This window comes from Patagioenas fasciata, chromosome Z (assembly GCF_037038585.1).
Source record: "Patagioenas fasciata isolate bPatFas1 chromosome Z, bPatFas1.hap1, whole genome shotgun sequence".
Taxonomy (NCBI): Eukaryota; Metazoa; Chordata; class Aves; order Columbiformes; family Columbidae; genus Patagioenas; species Patagioenas fasciata.
The window spans coordinates 56043538-56058779 of NC_092560.1; the positions used below are offsets into that span (position 1 = coordinate 56043538).

Genomic DNA, 15242 nt, shown 5'->3' on the forward strand with positions numbered 1-15242 from the left:
CCCTCCTAATTTTAAGTTTTTGGCTTCAGTATCCTATTGCAATTCTTCAAAGACACGTCTTCAACAAGTAATCCACAGTTCTACCATGCAACCTGCTGCAAGATTAATTTCTACCGGTTTCTCCAACATTTTGGGAGTGGGAAAGAAAAGAACAGCAAATCTGCAGACAGTTGAAATGTTCCTTCATATCCTTATACTGATCTCGAGACACATCAGATTGTATTCCATTGCTGTACAATTCATTATTACATTGCCATTGTGTTCCCAAGACTTTGTCGTGTATTAGAACAAGTCTTCAAGTAAGACTTGAAGAAGTACAGACTGGCTTGGGGATGGGGAGAGAGAAAAGAGGAAGGTTTAGAGTACTCAACAAACCTTCGCAAAGAGCAAATTGAGCTGCTTCCCTGATCCGTGGTATCCGCCCTGGGAGAGGAAGATTTTAACCTGTTCTTGGACCTGCTCCTCATCCAAATGCCAGCAGTTTTCATCATCTATGCTAGCACCTGCTGTTGGGTCAGGAGCACCTGTAAACAGCAAGAAAAGAAATAATCATGTTTCATACAAATAAGAGAGGTTCAAGGGGCCAGGGGAAGGAAGTACTGCAGGGGTTTTTGTATGTGTTTTGTCCTGTTTTGGATGTCTTGGCTTTAATCTAAACATTTTTTTTTAAAAAAAAAGACTTAAATTTCTCCTCAGAAGTCATAAGCACTTAGAAGTGACAGCCTATGAAGAGGTATTTAACTAAAAATGTTTTGTAATAAAACATTAAAATAAAGGTGAGTTTTTATCCTCCCATCTCAGCAGCTATGCTAGAATGCTTCTACAAGGAAAATGAGACTTTCCATAGTATTCCTACAACTGTGATGTTAAAAACGCTCTCCCCAAAACATCTGCGTAATTCCTGTAACTTTGGCAATCTTGCTCAGGTTTAAATGACTGCTAGTGAGTGCTGCTATTGATGAACATGAGGAAGATCATCACCTTGTTGCCTCTGAGCTGTGATGGATGGTTCTGTAAAGCTAAACAAATAAATAAAAAACCCCAAACAAATCCAAAGTCTTAAAGCACTAAAGGCATTTCCATCACAAATGAGATTCACCACTGTGTGAGACTCTGGTGCTTCTAAAGGAGCATTTTTTCATAGGCAATGTCAGCACAGAGACAATTCAGGTCAAGTCTACCTCAATTAGCCTAGTGTGGACTGAAGTGACTAGATTTACATCAGGCAGAGCTTTGGTCACAGGTTGCACTAATTCAAATTTTGTAGTGGGATCAGTGATTTTCCACTGGTGGCCTCTTATAAAGGTTGACAAAATTAGCTAAAGCAAGTTCTTGCACCATCTACCCATCTCTGTTTTCCTGAAAAATACTGCACCTCCACTGGGTATTTTTTAAGATGTATTCCAACTGAAAAGGCTGAAAAGCATTTATCTAGACAGTCAGGGAAACAACTCAAGTAGTGCACCATCATACCAGATGCAAGGTATTTTAAGCATGGCCAAGACTCAAGTTAACATTTTGACTTGGGGCTTGTCACAACTGTGTAATCAGGAATAGTGTGGCCAGCAGGACTAGGGAAGTGATCATCCCCCTGTACTCAGCATTGGTGAGGCCCCACTTTGAATCCTGTGTTCAGTTTTGGGCCCCTCACTACAGGAAAGACGTTGAGGTGCTGGAGAGAGTTCAGAGAAAGACAATGAAGCTGGTGAGGGGTCTGGAGCACAAGTCTGATGAGGAGCAGCTGAGGGAGCTGGAACTGTTTAGCCTGGAGAAAAGGAGGCTGAGGGGAGACCTTATCACTGTCTACAACTACCCGAAAGGAGGTTGTAGTGTGGAGGGTGTTAGTCCTTTCTGCCAAGTAGCAAGTGATTGGGCAAGAGGAAATGATCTCAAGTTCTGCTATTAGGAAACATCTCTTCACAGAAAGGGTTGTCAAGCATTGGAACAGGCTGCCCAGGGAAGCGGTTGCGTCACCATCCCTGGAGGTGTTTAAGAGATGTGTAGGTGAGGTTCTTAGGAACATGGTTTAGAGTGGACATGCTAGTGCTAGGTTAATAGTTAGACTCAATCTTAAAGATCTTTTTCAACCACAATGACTCTATGAATCTACCTTTGTTAAGTTTTGAGCAGATGTTAGATATTTAATCACGTTACACAATCTATCACTTAAATTCTAGGCCCCATTACCTCTAGACAAAAAAAAAAAAAAAAAACACACACACACCACAACCCAAAACAAAACACCACCACCACAAACAAAAATAAAAAACCACAATCCCAAATGAACCCAAAACAACAAAACAAAAAACACACAACAGGGAAGGAAAATTACACAGTCAGGCTTGTAAAAACTCACTTTTTCAAAGAAGTACTGAGATCTTGTAAAACAAAGATAGCTACAACTCTTCAGATGTGTAGGAAGTAAACATTGATTCAAGCCTTCCTTTTACAACTTTAGCTCTACCATGTTGGTGAAGTTTTTAAGCAGTCACAGGGAATGCTGGAATCTTGATTCAATGAAAATACAACCAGAAATTTTAAAGGGTCAGAGGGATGTCTTGTCTACTAGTTGCTGAGTAAAATACAAAAGTAATCTTCCATCTCAGCAACTTCCTAAACTGCCTCCAACTTCAGAGCCTACAGATGGGAACACGGCACTGCTGTATATTTAACATATATATATATACACACATACACATATTTAGATTAATAAGAAATTGTGTCTTTGAAGACGCAAATGAACTCTTCTGCCTTCCACAGGAACCAGCACCGTTTCTCAGAAGACAGGAATCAAGCCCAAGACAGTACCAAAATCAAGGAATGAAAAAACTCCTCTGCGGTCTTCCATGTTAGTTTTAATAGGCTTTCATATCAGTCACATGAAACACATACCGGTAAGTCTTCAGTTGCAAAGAACAAGATAAAAAGGAAAATCAAGCCACGTGAGAACAAGCAGTGCAGCTGTTGCACAGACCCAAGTTTGCAGTATCACCTTGCAATTAGTTTAAATATTTCATTGCTCTAAAACACAAATAAAAGACCTGTGAAAGGAAACCAGATAAAAGCACTGACTTACAAAATTCACTTATATTTATCTCTCACTTCAATGGAGAGTTATGTTTAAATAATCTTGGTATGGCTACTTTTAGGTTGAATTAAAAATAGCCCAAGATTCTTCAGCTAAGCTTCCCTATTTAGGAAAAACACAGAATTCCTTCCATAACTGTTTACTTTTTATCAAAAGCTCATCAGTCAGTTTGCGCTAGAAGGTTAAATTTCAACATAGCTACTACAGGTTCTCTAACAACAGGGCTCCTTAACACAAACAAGGGGTGCCTGCTGCCCTGGCCAGCAGAACTGCCCCCATCAAGACCTCTTCTCCCAGTATGATCCCAAATATACCTTCCCCAGGGGCTCAGCATCGCTATACTTACACCAGCATTATTCTCAAGGCAGTAGACTGGAACACTGTAAAAGTTGGAGATATCAAGCTGAGGGTCTGAGCTCTACAATGCTCTTCAGCACAGTACTACAGATACATTTGACTTGGAGGGATTTTTCCTTACAAGACCTTATATGCAGGCTACACTCAGGATGATAAAAATTATTAATCAGGATGTATAAAGAAGTTTCAGTATACATGTCACTGGCACCAACTACCAGTTGTAATTCACTGATCCTTCAACACTATTGGCAGTCTTCATCAATACCATGGACTAAAAGACCATGGAGATGGCATACCAGATCAGGCATGAGTACAAACCCCTTCCCCACCATGGCAGCAGCCAGGGATCCTAGTGGTGGTGCTAGGGAAGCCTGAGCTTCCACTGCCCATGTCACTCTTGTTTTAGTGTTGAGACATGACCACTCCATGTCTCTCAACCAGGCACTTCAAGATCACTACATTCACTTACAGTCAGGACACTGATCTAGCCTGTTTCCACTCTCACTCAAACACAGACTACACCTGGGCAACAGACAGGATTTCTACACTGCCACTTCTGAAAATGTGGGACTGGGTGAGTAGATGAGAAATCACCTGAGCAAGCAAGGGGATGAAACTGCCTTAGGAGCTAAAAGGTGCAGCACTGCCAATAGCCACAGGAAGGCTCACGTTCAACCCCAGGCAGAGCTACAGGTCCCACACCAAGGTGGTGGCTTCCATCAGGGTGCAGCATGGCCCCAGATGGGCACGACGGGGCTGTGGCATGGCAGATGGATGGTTTTGTTTGCCTGACAAGAGGAACAGGGGCAGCCCAGACTTTCTCTGCAGTGCTGTTTGTTACCAAGACCAAATCTGATTCCCCACTTGTGAACTGAGGATAAGCATTGCTCAAGTGCTTTACAGGGGGGTGTCATGGGGATAAATTAGTTCACATTAAAAGCATGAAAGTGAAAAGCACTGTATAATTATATTAAATATTAGAACCTGTAATTAAACTGTGCTAGTTTGGAGACACTAACATATTAATCTCCCTCCTTCCAGCCTCTGACATTTTAAACTTCTGTCATGACTGGTCTTTAAAATAGTTTTCAAGTTACGTACTTAAAATTAATTACAATAAATAAAGTTTTTATACTCAGTGTATAGATACAGCCATACATACTTACACATGCTCTTTTACTAACATTACTAAACTGCAATCTTTGCAATCAAAGGAATATTGTACCCAGCTGTTTCTAATACTGAACACCCAAATAAAATTTGAAAGCAGGGTAACAGCCTGTTTATTTATGGTCACAACAGGTTGTATGTTAAATATAATCAACTCCCAAGTTCTAAGAAGCAGAAGCATTTAAAAAAAATAAGCACTTTGATCATTTATATAGCAATTTTAAGCACAGCTGCTTTCAAAATAAGCAACCACATTCAGTAAATGGTGTTGCATATGCAGAATTTAACCTTGAATAGTAAGTGAAGCAAGGAGCATTGACCAAAATAGGAAAAGGACTGTCTACATTGCACACTACTCCCTTGCAGATCAACAGTGAAATGTGGTTAAAACAACAGAAAGAAATCTTAAACGGGAACTGCTTTCCTGATCCTTATTTCAGAAGTATCACAAGAGTTGTTTTCACATGAAACCATGCCAGATTACTCATAGCCATACCAAAACTTTTTTGAACTTCATTTTATAAAAATCTTAAAGTTTAAAATGAACCGTAAATCAGTAAATTTTATTAAATGTCATCCCATGACAGCATTAAGGAAAAGATATAGAAAAATTATTACAAATAAAAAGCATGACTTACTGAGTACTACGCAGATTGAATGGTCCCAGGTAGAAACCAATACTGTTGTATGCTGATTCACAACAGAATAGTGAGTGATTTTATAAATGTTAGTGTGCTCAGAATTATTCTAAACAATAATTACATAAATCAAATGATCATAAAATGAATAATTCAAAAATATTTTTATGTCTTTTATTCCCCAAATGATTCAAAGTTTAGACACAAGTCACTTCATCTTGTACTTAATTTCAGAACTCCTGGGTGGCATGTAACACCTGTTCAGTAGCACACAGCATCAAAGAAAAACACCAATTGGTAACAACATCAAATATAAAGACAGGACAGGTTATGTCAAGTTGCTGAGGAAAGTTGTTGAACTCCCAAAGAGATTGTCCCAAAAAATTTCCTTTCCACGTGCAAACATAGTAAAAAGCATAAACTTATTTTCTGACAATATCTCACCTTCTCCTGCTAAAATCTAGTTCCCACAAACATTATACTGCAATGAGTTTCAATGTCTACTTGCATGTGGCAGCTAAAATAGCTTATCAGTATTAACTAGAATGCATTATTTTGATTTTAATTTTTTGTGTCTCAAAACTGAATCTCACTGTTTATTTTAGATATAGTAAGTTTTATTTTAATGTTCCATGTGTCTTAAAAACCCTTTCCTAAAGAATATGAACTTGAAATTTTTTTCATGCTATTTTGCAGCTATCAATGTTACATTCAATCTCACATTCTACTACTTATTTACTTCTACTTGTGTTTCTGAAATTTCTCTAGTTCTGACCAGTCTTGTTACTTCCTTTCAAAATCTGGTTCAGCAAACAGCTCTCATAAGCATTGGAGCACTTCACTTCCATCCTTCTTCAAAGGAAACTCAGCTGCCATTTCCTACATTATTCTTCTGCATCTAGTCTCTCAACCAATTTCGCCAGTTCAAGCATGGCTGTATGAAAGATTCAATCATTTTTTTTAAATAATGCATCTTCTTTAACATTAAACGCTCCCTGTTCTAGTAGATTGGCAACACATTGTATTCTGTTTTTCAGGCCTATCCTACCCTACAATTTTCCACTAAAATAATCATTTCAGTCAAATACGCTAAGTTCGTATCAACACATATTCATCTGTACCTCTGGGTTGCCCTTCGGAATTTACAGTGTATAGGAACAGCATTAGATATCCTGAAATCTTCTTGTAAAGCAGTTTTTTTGATAGATGTTTCCTTCTTTAATACCTCCACCATCACTCCTAATAAACGTCACAGATTAACATCTGCAGAAGATGTGCCTAGATCTGGGTGGACAAACACAGAAGCGACTACCCAGGTACCTCTGCTTCTGGGAAGACAAACGTATTTGAACTGCTTCCCCTAGGTCATCCCTCTTATATTTGAGTTCTTCTCCATGTGGTTTTGTACTGGCAAGTGACTTGTATTGTGAGTCAGAGATTGACAACGTCTGGAGAAATCCATACAAGTTCCACCCGGACTAGAGATTTCAACAGCAGCACTAAACATCCAGGCAAGAAACAGTGCAGCTTAAAAGGTAAAAATGAAATTGGTTTGCTAGGCTGTGCTTATACCCATAAAAAGCAGACACTTTTTCACTATGCACATAATAACAACTCAATGCTAATATGAGATTAACATGTAAATGGACCTTCCCTTCTCTCTCTCCTGCATCTTGCAGTTATCTTCCTATTTCCACATAAATTCTCAAGAACATAGTTTGATCTTCCAAACAACTTAAGTAGAAGTTTCATACCTAAGAGAAACTAGATCAAAGATGACAAACTCAGATTCTAATCTGTCATTCTGACCATTCTCTCCCTAGATTTACACATCTGCCAGCTTCCTCTGCTACAATGGTAAAAAATTAACAGGGAAGAAAAAAGCCTTGGCAAAGCAGGATCCTAATCTACATCCAGGATGCTCAAAACAGTGCAGATGTCAGGGCATCAGTATGAACACCTACAGCTGTCTTCAGTACAGAAGATCAGACCCCACATATATCCAGTTTTGAAATCACCAGGAGTATGTACAGCTGTAGCAGTGTCACATGAGAAAACCAGAACACAACTCATCTTCTCAAATTTAGGAGGTGCTTTCGTGCTCTAAAACCATGCAAATCTCTCTTGTAATATAATCACCACCGAGAAGAAATTTGCATGGCAAATAAAGAAGAGGGTTCCCAATAAATCATTCAGCTCTCCTGAAGAAGTTAGTGAATGGACAAAATATTGCTGTACTTCTAACAGCATCCTCTTTTTTTTCCTGCACTAACTTCTGAAGCAAGAAAGGATATTGCTCTGTTCATATCCAACAAGGAACTCAAAGGGATTTGTCATTTCAAAACTTACGTCACCAGTGCAGTCACTTCACTAGTTCCCCCCGTATCCTCCTTCTCAAGGAAGGTGGCCAAAGCCAGTCATCCAATGATGCATAAGACAATTTTGAGCAAACGAACAATTATCCAATTCACCTTTTGTGAAAGGAAAGTACTGTTTCATCTCCCTAGCCAAGTCAACAAGACAGCTGTGGTGCAAACTCTTCAAAGTCCCAGATCATTCTTATGTACAAAAAAATAGCATTCAAGAGCTGATTTATTCTGCCTATTGCAGGAAATATATGGCAACTAGAACCAGTACAGCCACAATGAGAGAAAAAAAGTTTTATATAAAATAACTCTGAAATTAAAATACCTCTAGGTAACATTGAAAATAACTTCCTCATCCAACTCCAGATTCAGGACTTCTCTTTGATCAAAGCTGTTTATGGTGTTTCTGTGACAGGTCTTCTCTTACTTTTATAAGCAAGATTTTTAAGTTTTTCCTCTTACTTACCCTGTGCCATTAAGCAGTGCTCAATATAATTCCTCTTCAAACATTAATTTAGTGAGGTTAAGCTGTTCAAAGCAAGACAGATCTACAACTCAGCTTTGTATTACAAACTCAGTATGTGCAGCACAAAAGATATGATGGAGTGAATGGTGATCTCATGTTCACCAGCCTATGACATTAGAACCAGAGACAGATTTTTTTTCATAGAATGTCCTGAGTTGGAAGGGACCCACAAGGATCATTGAGTTCAAGTCCTGTCCTTGCGTATGACAACTCCACAGTTCACACCATGTGTCTGAGGGCATTGTCCAGTCTCTTCTTGAAAACTGTCAGGCTTGGGGTTACCTTTAATCAAATTCCTTAAAGATAATAAAGATCAAGATAATAGAACTACAGCATGAATCTCAGAAGAACACTTACTTGGTACATAAGAGAAACTTACTTTTCCCTTAAAGGAATGTTGTAATTGTTTATCATTATAAACATTAAAAAAAAAAAATCAGACCATAGTTTCATGTGAGTCTGAGAGGAAAAGCAGGAGACTACAGTTCCTCTTTTGAAACCCATGTCTTTGGTAACAGCTGTTTATTTTCTTTCGCTGGCTGGATTTTCTGCTTCAGTTTTTGGTATTTTATTAAGAAATATCAGTAGTCAAAGACATACTGCAATCTAATTTACTAGGAAAACAGCAACATGTGTAAGAAACATTTTAGTTTTGTGAATATTTTTAAACCATCCTACTTGAATTCATTGTGACATTTCATAATTGATCATCAACTTAGCTCTTTCCTATTCTTTCTGCTATTTGAGGTGTGATACAAACATCAAATATCTCCCTAAAAATACTTCAAATACTAATGAGTAATGAGATATTTGACAATAAGGAGATAGCTGAGAAAGACCAACATGCCTCTGATTAGTAAAATTACAGACTTAATGTTGATCAAGTTTAAGCATACTCTGCAACAGTTTGTCATTTCTCTTACATAATATGGCTAATACAGCCATACACAGTCATCATCTATCCTTCCTTTCCCACCCCTGCCTTCCCCTTTCCTAATTACCCTTGACTGTTTAAATGTTCTGTGCCACGCTCATATTCACCATCATTCTTCCTTCCCCTTAATTCCTTATGCTCAGGCTGTCACCAGTTCTCATGCAATACATGCCTTCGGCTTACGACATCTGAGCATCTTCCTCTATTGTTTAATGTCCTGCATCTGCTTTAGCTTCCCTTTCCACCATCACCAGGCAGCTCTGCCAATCAATCACCTTCTCATTATATTTTATAACAACCAGAGCAACCACCATGCCTCTGGCCACATCCCCACAGCCGCCAAAGCCAAAGAAGAGCACTGCTCCCAAAATTCACCTCCTTGTAGCACCACCTGCCTGGGCCTGCCAGGGTCACTGCACCCTTAGGAGAGGAACTAGGCTACAGATGAGTCCTGTTATTGGAAAGACTCCCTTGTTTTGTTCTGCCCACACTGTATTTAACAAACACATGTTTTTCCTTCTCTAATATTAAGCAGCTTGATGGTGCTTGAAGTGTAAATTCTTCGCAATAGTGGTCATCCCTCTTAAATATTTAACATAGAAGAATTGTTCCTGTCAGTGACCAAACAAGATATTTTTAGATATTTAGATAACTTATTCTTCCCCTCTAAGTTGCCATTATGCTTACAGCTCTGGTCACCTTAGAGGACATTTCTACCAGGTGACCTCACAGGAACACAGGGCTCTCTTAAACCAGCTGGGGCACCTCAAATCCACAATTACCCTCTTGCAGTTCAGCAGGGTCCACAGAAAAGCCACCTCAGAAGCCTCAAGTCACACCCAGCACCCTCAAACAAAGACAAGATATTCAGTACAAGAAACTGAGAGCCATTAAAACAATGTGCAGCAGAAAGAACAGGAAAGATCAAGACCTTTGCTGATGTTGTCAGCTGCTGTAGCACTAACAGGAAAAAGGCACTGAAATACACAGGTTTCATATTTCATACAGAAACCAAATCCCAAAGGATAACTGAAGTATATCTAATGAATGAAATTAACACCTACTTGCTTTCAAGCTTTGCCATTAAAACAAAATTACACAATCACAATGTCAGAAGATTAGGTAAAAAATAACAAAATTATAAAAAGATGCCATTGGTAAGCTGGCAAGGTAGTTCCTGGCTGTACAAAGAACACCACTACTCAGTTTTTCATAGCTGGAAAATACAAGCGAGAAGCAAATCAGGCCATATATTAGCAGTGCTGGAGAGATACAGCTAATTGCTTATGAATTCTTTTATCTTTCCTGAAAACTACTGCTTTCCAAACATCTTAAAGCAGGGGTTCAGTAATACAATCCTCTTTAGTAAACACCACAAAATCACAGAATAATTCAGGTTGAAAGAGACCTCAGCAGGTCACACTCCCAAATGTCACAGAAAAGCACAAAACCAGACGGAATGAAGCAAAAGGAAGAAAAAGTCTCAAACTCACCATGGACTTGATTGATTTCTGAATTCTGAGAAAGAATTTCATCTGCTAATTTTTGAGCAGTTGGCAAAACTTCTGTGTGGTGCACTGTGATCAAATACTGTACAAATTTTTGTAGTTGGTCTCTGTTCATTTGAAAGAGTGTCTCTGAAATGGGAAGATGCAGTTTGACCTGATCTGGCTTGCGGATCCGGTATAAAGAGAGTGCCACAACATGGGCACAATAAAATATGTCCTTGTTTCCACAGCTACAGGTCACTGAGGTAATCTTGCAACGATCAAAGCTGATAGCTACATTGCAAACAGTTTCTGGCTCCGATTGCATTGCAGGCTCTGTCACTGTGCCACTCAAGTGGAAACCTGTGGAGGGGGGAAAAGAGAACTTATTATATAAAATACTGTATCTCATTATCAGTAACCTTTTGCTAATAAAGCCAAGTCATCATCTATTTCTGAGAAGCGATATATCTTAACTGGCTTTAATGACAAATATGATTAATCTTTTCTTTCATACATATCCTTCCCATCTACAATAAAAAGGTGGGTAAAAAGCTAGTTTACAAACCCTCTTTGCTATTCCATCACAACATTCGTAAGAGTTTGATGTTAAGGAAAACATTTATTTGGTAAATGGTAGCTGCAAAAGCCAAGCTGCATCTGATTAAGACCAATGTGAAACCCCCAGTACCTCACCAAGTTGGTATCAATTTTCCAAAGCACACACCAGAGAGCCTGCGGCACTTATCAGGAAATTTAACCATTGTCTCAATAAGTAAGAGGAAAGTACTGCACTCTAGTGGCATGAACCCAGGTCCTAGTCTCAACTCTGCCACTGACTCACTGAGACAAGTCAATTTTTGGTTTCAATCTCCCACTGCTCAGCTCACATTAAAGCCCACCTTCACCCAAGCAATCCAGTAGTATGGCTATGTTTCTGTAGCTCTTTAGAGACAAACTGCTGAAGTTACCTATACACAGGATATCAGATTTGTCATACTGAACGAGACATATGTGCACTGTTTCAGAAGTCTGCATTATCGTTCTGTTTTCTATTTGGTGTGATAAAGCACAAGACAAACTAGCAAGATTTTCTTGTCTACCACAAGAAAGAGGTTCACTTCAGCAAAGATGCCAGTAGTTGACACAGCACCCTGTTGGACCAAGGTCTACAACTCTGAAGATCATACCTAAACCCATCTCTGACCAACATGAAGGCCCAGCTTTGGCTGTCAGTATCACTGAATGGGTGTTTATTTTGGATTTTACTTAAGCTTGACATGGATTTTAGCTCAAGCATTAGGTCAGAGGCATAGATAGAGGGCAATACAAGTAAATCTCATACACTGTACCAGTATTAAACTTGAATCAACAGCGCATATAAAATCTGGGACGGACACTGTTAATGTTACACATTAACTATTTATAATGGAAATAATGAAAACTCACACTCAAAGTTCACAACTGATTCAGTGTTCCTGAAATTCCAGAAAAGTTTACTGCAGGAAGCAGTACAACATAGAAGTTAGGTGGAAAAAAAGAAATACATACATAGCTCTAGTTCAAAATATTGTATCTCATTTTAAAAAAGCTCTTTGAGTTGTAGGAAACAAAGAAGAAAATCTGTCATTTTTTTCCATTTGTTTACACTGTGCATTTCATGGCAGGTTGTACAGTCAACATCACTCTTTTGGTTGCATTCAACTGCAGTACTCTGATACTGACTTGAAGGTCATATGCACACACTAACCTCAACTTTGCAAGAGGATGTCTACCAGTTCAAGTAGGTAAGAGCCGGAGCTGAAGAGTCAGTAAGCTGCAAAGTGTACAGAGAGGAAGGGGTGTGGATGAAAAGCCCAGGAATACGTGGCATTCTTGGTTTTGTCTCCACTCAACACTTTCACAGAGAAGAGGACGGGAATTGCCCACCACATATTGAGCTCCTCCCTCTGCCTTTCCGTTTGCTTTCAAGTAGTCTCGGCATGCTGCTGTAAGTGCCTTCTCTCAAAAAGAGAGGTTTTGTTAAAACTTAACCTGAAGTAAATTAAGCTGGCTAAGTCCCAGTAAGTGAAAGCTGGATTGGTGGTCCCAAAGAAACCACATAGGAGATTTTTCTTTTTAATATAACTTTCCTATGAATCATATGTATGCACTGAGGAAAAGCCTAACACTTGACCACTGAAAGGGCCTGATCTCACCCCCTCCTACTCTCAATAAGTACCTGAACTCTTATTAATTCAAACAAACCCAAGCAGCTACTGCAACAATATTACCACTTTCGTGAGTATATAATTCAGGCATTCAGAAAGTTAAATTCTTCCTAGAAAGATGAATGTCTCCAGAAATATTTAGAGTTAAGAGCAGGCTAGCCTTTAAGTTCCTTCACTGTTCAGCTAAAACACAGCTCATGACTTCCCCTCCTTCTATACTGCGAATTTTTGAGAATTCATTTTACAAGCATTACCATTTATAAACATGGATCCTGGTCTAAACAATGTCAGCACTAATATATTCAAGTTATCTAACCTACCCTTCTTAAATTACAGAGTTGAAACAACATCAGCTGCCCTTGCAGGCTAAAATGTGTAAACTCTCTATTAACTATGCCACAATGATGTACTATGCCTGGTATTTCTGAAACACTGTTTTCCTCCTCTTTTTCTGTTTGTGTTTTTAAAGAATGAAACTTTTGGTAGTAAATATGACCTTTAAAAAGGTTTCTACACACCAATGAAAAAAATTCAGAAGATCTCAGCTCAGAAGTCCTGGTAGGGCTGTAATAATTTAACCTACCAGACATCAAATGCCACCTTTTCCACTGCCCACAACAGTGTAGAGCACTCAACAGTAAAGGCTGTTCCTCTCCTGCAGACATAGCCTCAATCTTTTTTGACCTAACCATATAACGTTCTCCAAATAAAGCACAAAAAGTTAGTAGCAGGTAAAGAAATGCATGCACTGTGCTTTGCTAGATAGCTTTCACTGGCAGTAATTTCTAGCCTCTTGAGGAGACGGTACACGCTCGTAGAAGGCAGCAACCCCCATGCAAGGACATGAGAATAATGACTGACAGATCCAAAAGAGCAGAAAAAGTCCCTTCAGCTAAAAGTTGCATACCCTCACTCCAAAGAGGTAGTTCCCTTCAAAGGAAAAATTATTCTTCTACTCAAAGTTAAAAATGTTTTCTGGAAATATTTATCCATTCAAAAAAAACATCAAGAACACTAATGTTTCACTTTTAAACTAAAAAACTTGTTTGTTATTATGTAAAGACAACAAAAGAGTTGCAGGCAGAAAAGCCTGTGTTCACTACAGAAGCTATTTATAGAGCAGGCATGTTTCACCTTTTCCCTTCAGCTGCTGCGGTTCAAAATGTTTTACTGTTTTCAAACCAGCACGTGATCAGTAATTCAAGCTCTGCTGACATTTTCAACGTGCAGAGGCTTTGCATTCTGAAAAAATGTGTTTAGAAAAGCAGTTGGAGCACTAAAGCAATGGGTCAAATGAAACTCTTTACCAAGTGATTTTGCTTCTGTTTAATGCTCACCTCAAACATACCACAAAAAATATTTAACAGCAAAAAAAAAATTCAGCTGCCATTCTTTTGGAAGGGGACTGTGCCAAAGTGCCATGAGGAGGAAAGCATTAAGTAGTCACTGAATTCTACAAAGTAGTTTTTGCCAAAATCTGTTTGACAGCATCCAGTCCATTAACTGAAAACATTCTGGGACTGTAAAACTGCCTGATAAATGAAAATTCACATTACTACAACATAGTATTGCCAGCACAAGTATACACACTTGTCATAAAAAATAAATACTGCAGAATGAAATAAAAGAAACTTCAAACGGTAAGGCACTAAAGAGGAGAAATGATGCTGGCATGCTGAGAAGCAGCAGCAGCTTGGCTTTTAGTTACTTAAGTCAAAAACAAATTTTGAAATAGTGACTTCCACTAATCCAATGGGATAAGCAGTAAAGTTACTGCACTACATAAGCATCCTCAATGACATGTCACAAGATTAGTTCATTCCTACTGTTACACGGTGTTACAAAGCACCTTCCTTCATATGCCCAAGTTCAAAGATTCTTTTAAAAATATACAGACCAAAATGAACAAAAATCATCAGAACAACAAGCCACATAAAGTGCTGGGCAGCATGAATTACTCTGAAATTATATAGTGGTGTGGTTCAAGAACATAAAACAAGAGTACAACACAATTTTTAAGTTTACTATAAACAGTAATTCAACCCAACATTTAGACTGTTTATTTTCTCTCTGCAATTTATAACTCCAAATTCTAAGATGTTCCTGTAAAAAAATAAAAGAAATTAAGAATAAACCTCTCATTTAAGGGGAGTTGTAATAATTTGTGATTCAGTCAACAATACAGCAAACTGTTATTGAGGGAACTATATCTGAAAAAAACCATTATCTCAAACTTCTTAGCCACCTATTTCAAAATACCAGTAATATGACATCAAAACAAATACATCACCGGGTTAAAAACGGCAAGCTGTTCTTACGAACATACAATAATAGCACTTTAACAAAACATGTTAAATGTAAACCTGCATTGCATATATGAAAAATATATCTCTGCTGTCAAGAGTTCCAATGGTTACAAAAAAAAATCATCACTTTATGTGCACAGCTTCAATTGAAAGCTTTGAT

The 15242-nt window shown here is 38.5% G+C and overlaps 1 protein-coding gene across 3 annotated transcripts in view; it reads right to left on the bottom strand.

Annotated features, from left to right (window-relative positions):
• Window positions 1-15242, bottom strand: part of ZSWIM6 (zinc finger SWIM-type containing 6) — a 113987-nt gene that overhangs the window by 40650 nt on the left and 58095 nt on the right. For all 3 annotated transcript variants that reach the window (XM_065860568.2, XM_071802415.1, XM_071802413.1), the window contains exons 2-3: window positions 10573-10929; window positions 376-524 (exon numbers count right to left, since the gene is read on the bottom strand). In XM_065860568.2, coding sequence (XP_065716640.1) covers window positions 376-524; window positions 10573-10929 — 506 coding nt within the window. The remainder of the gene's footprint in view (window positions 1-375; window positions 525-10572; window positions 10930-15242) is intronic.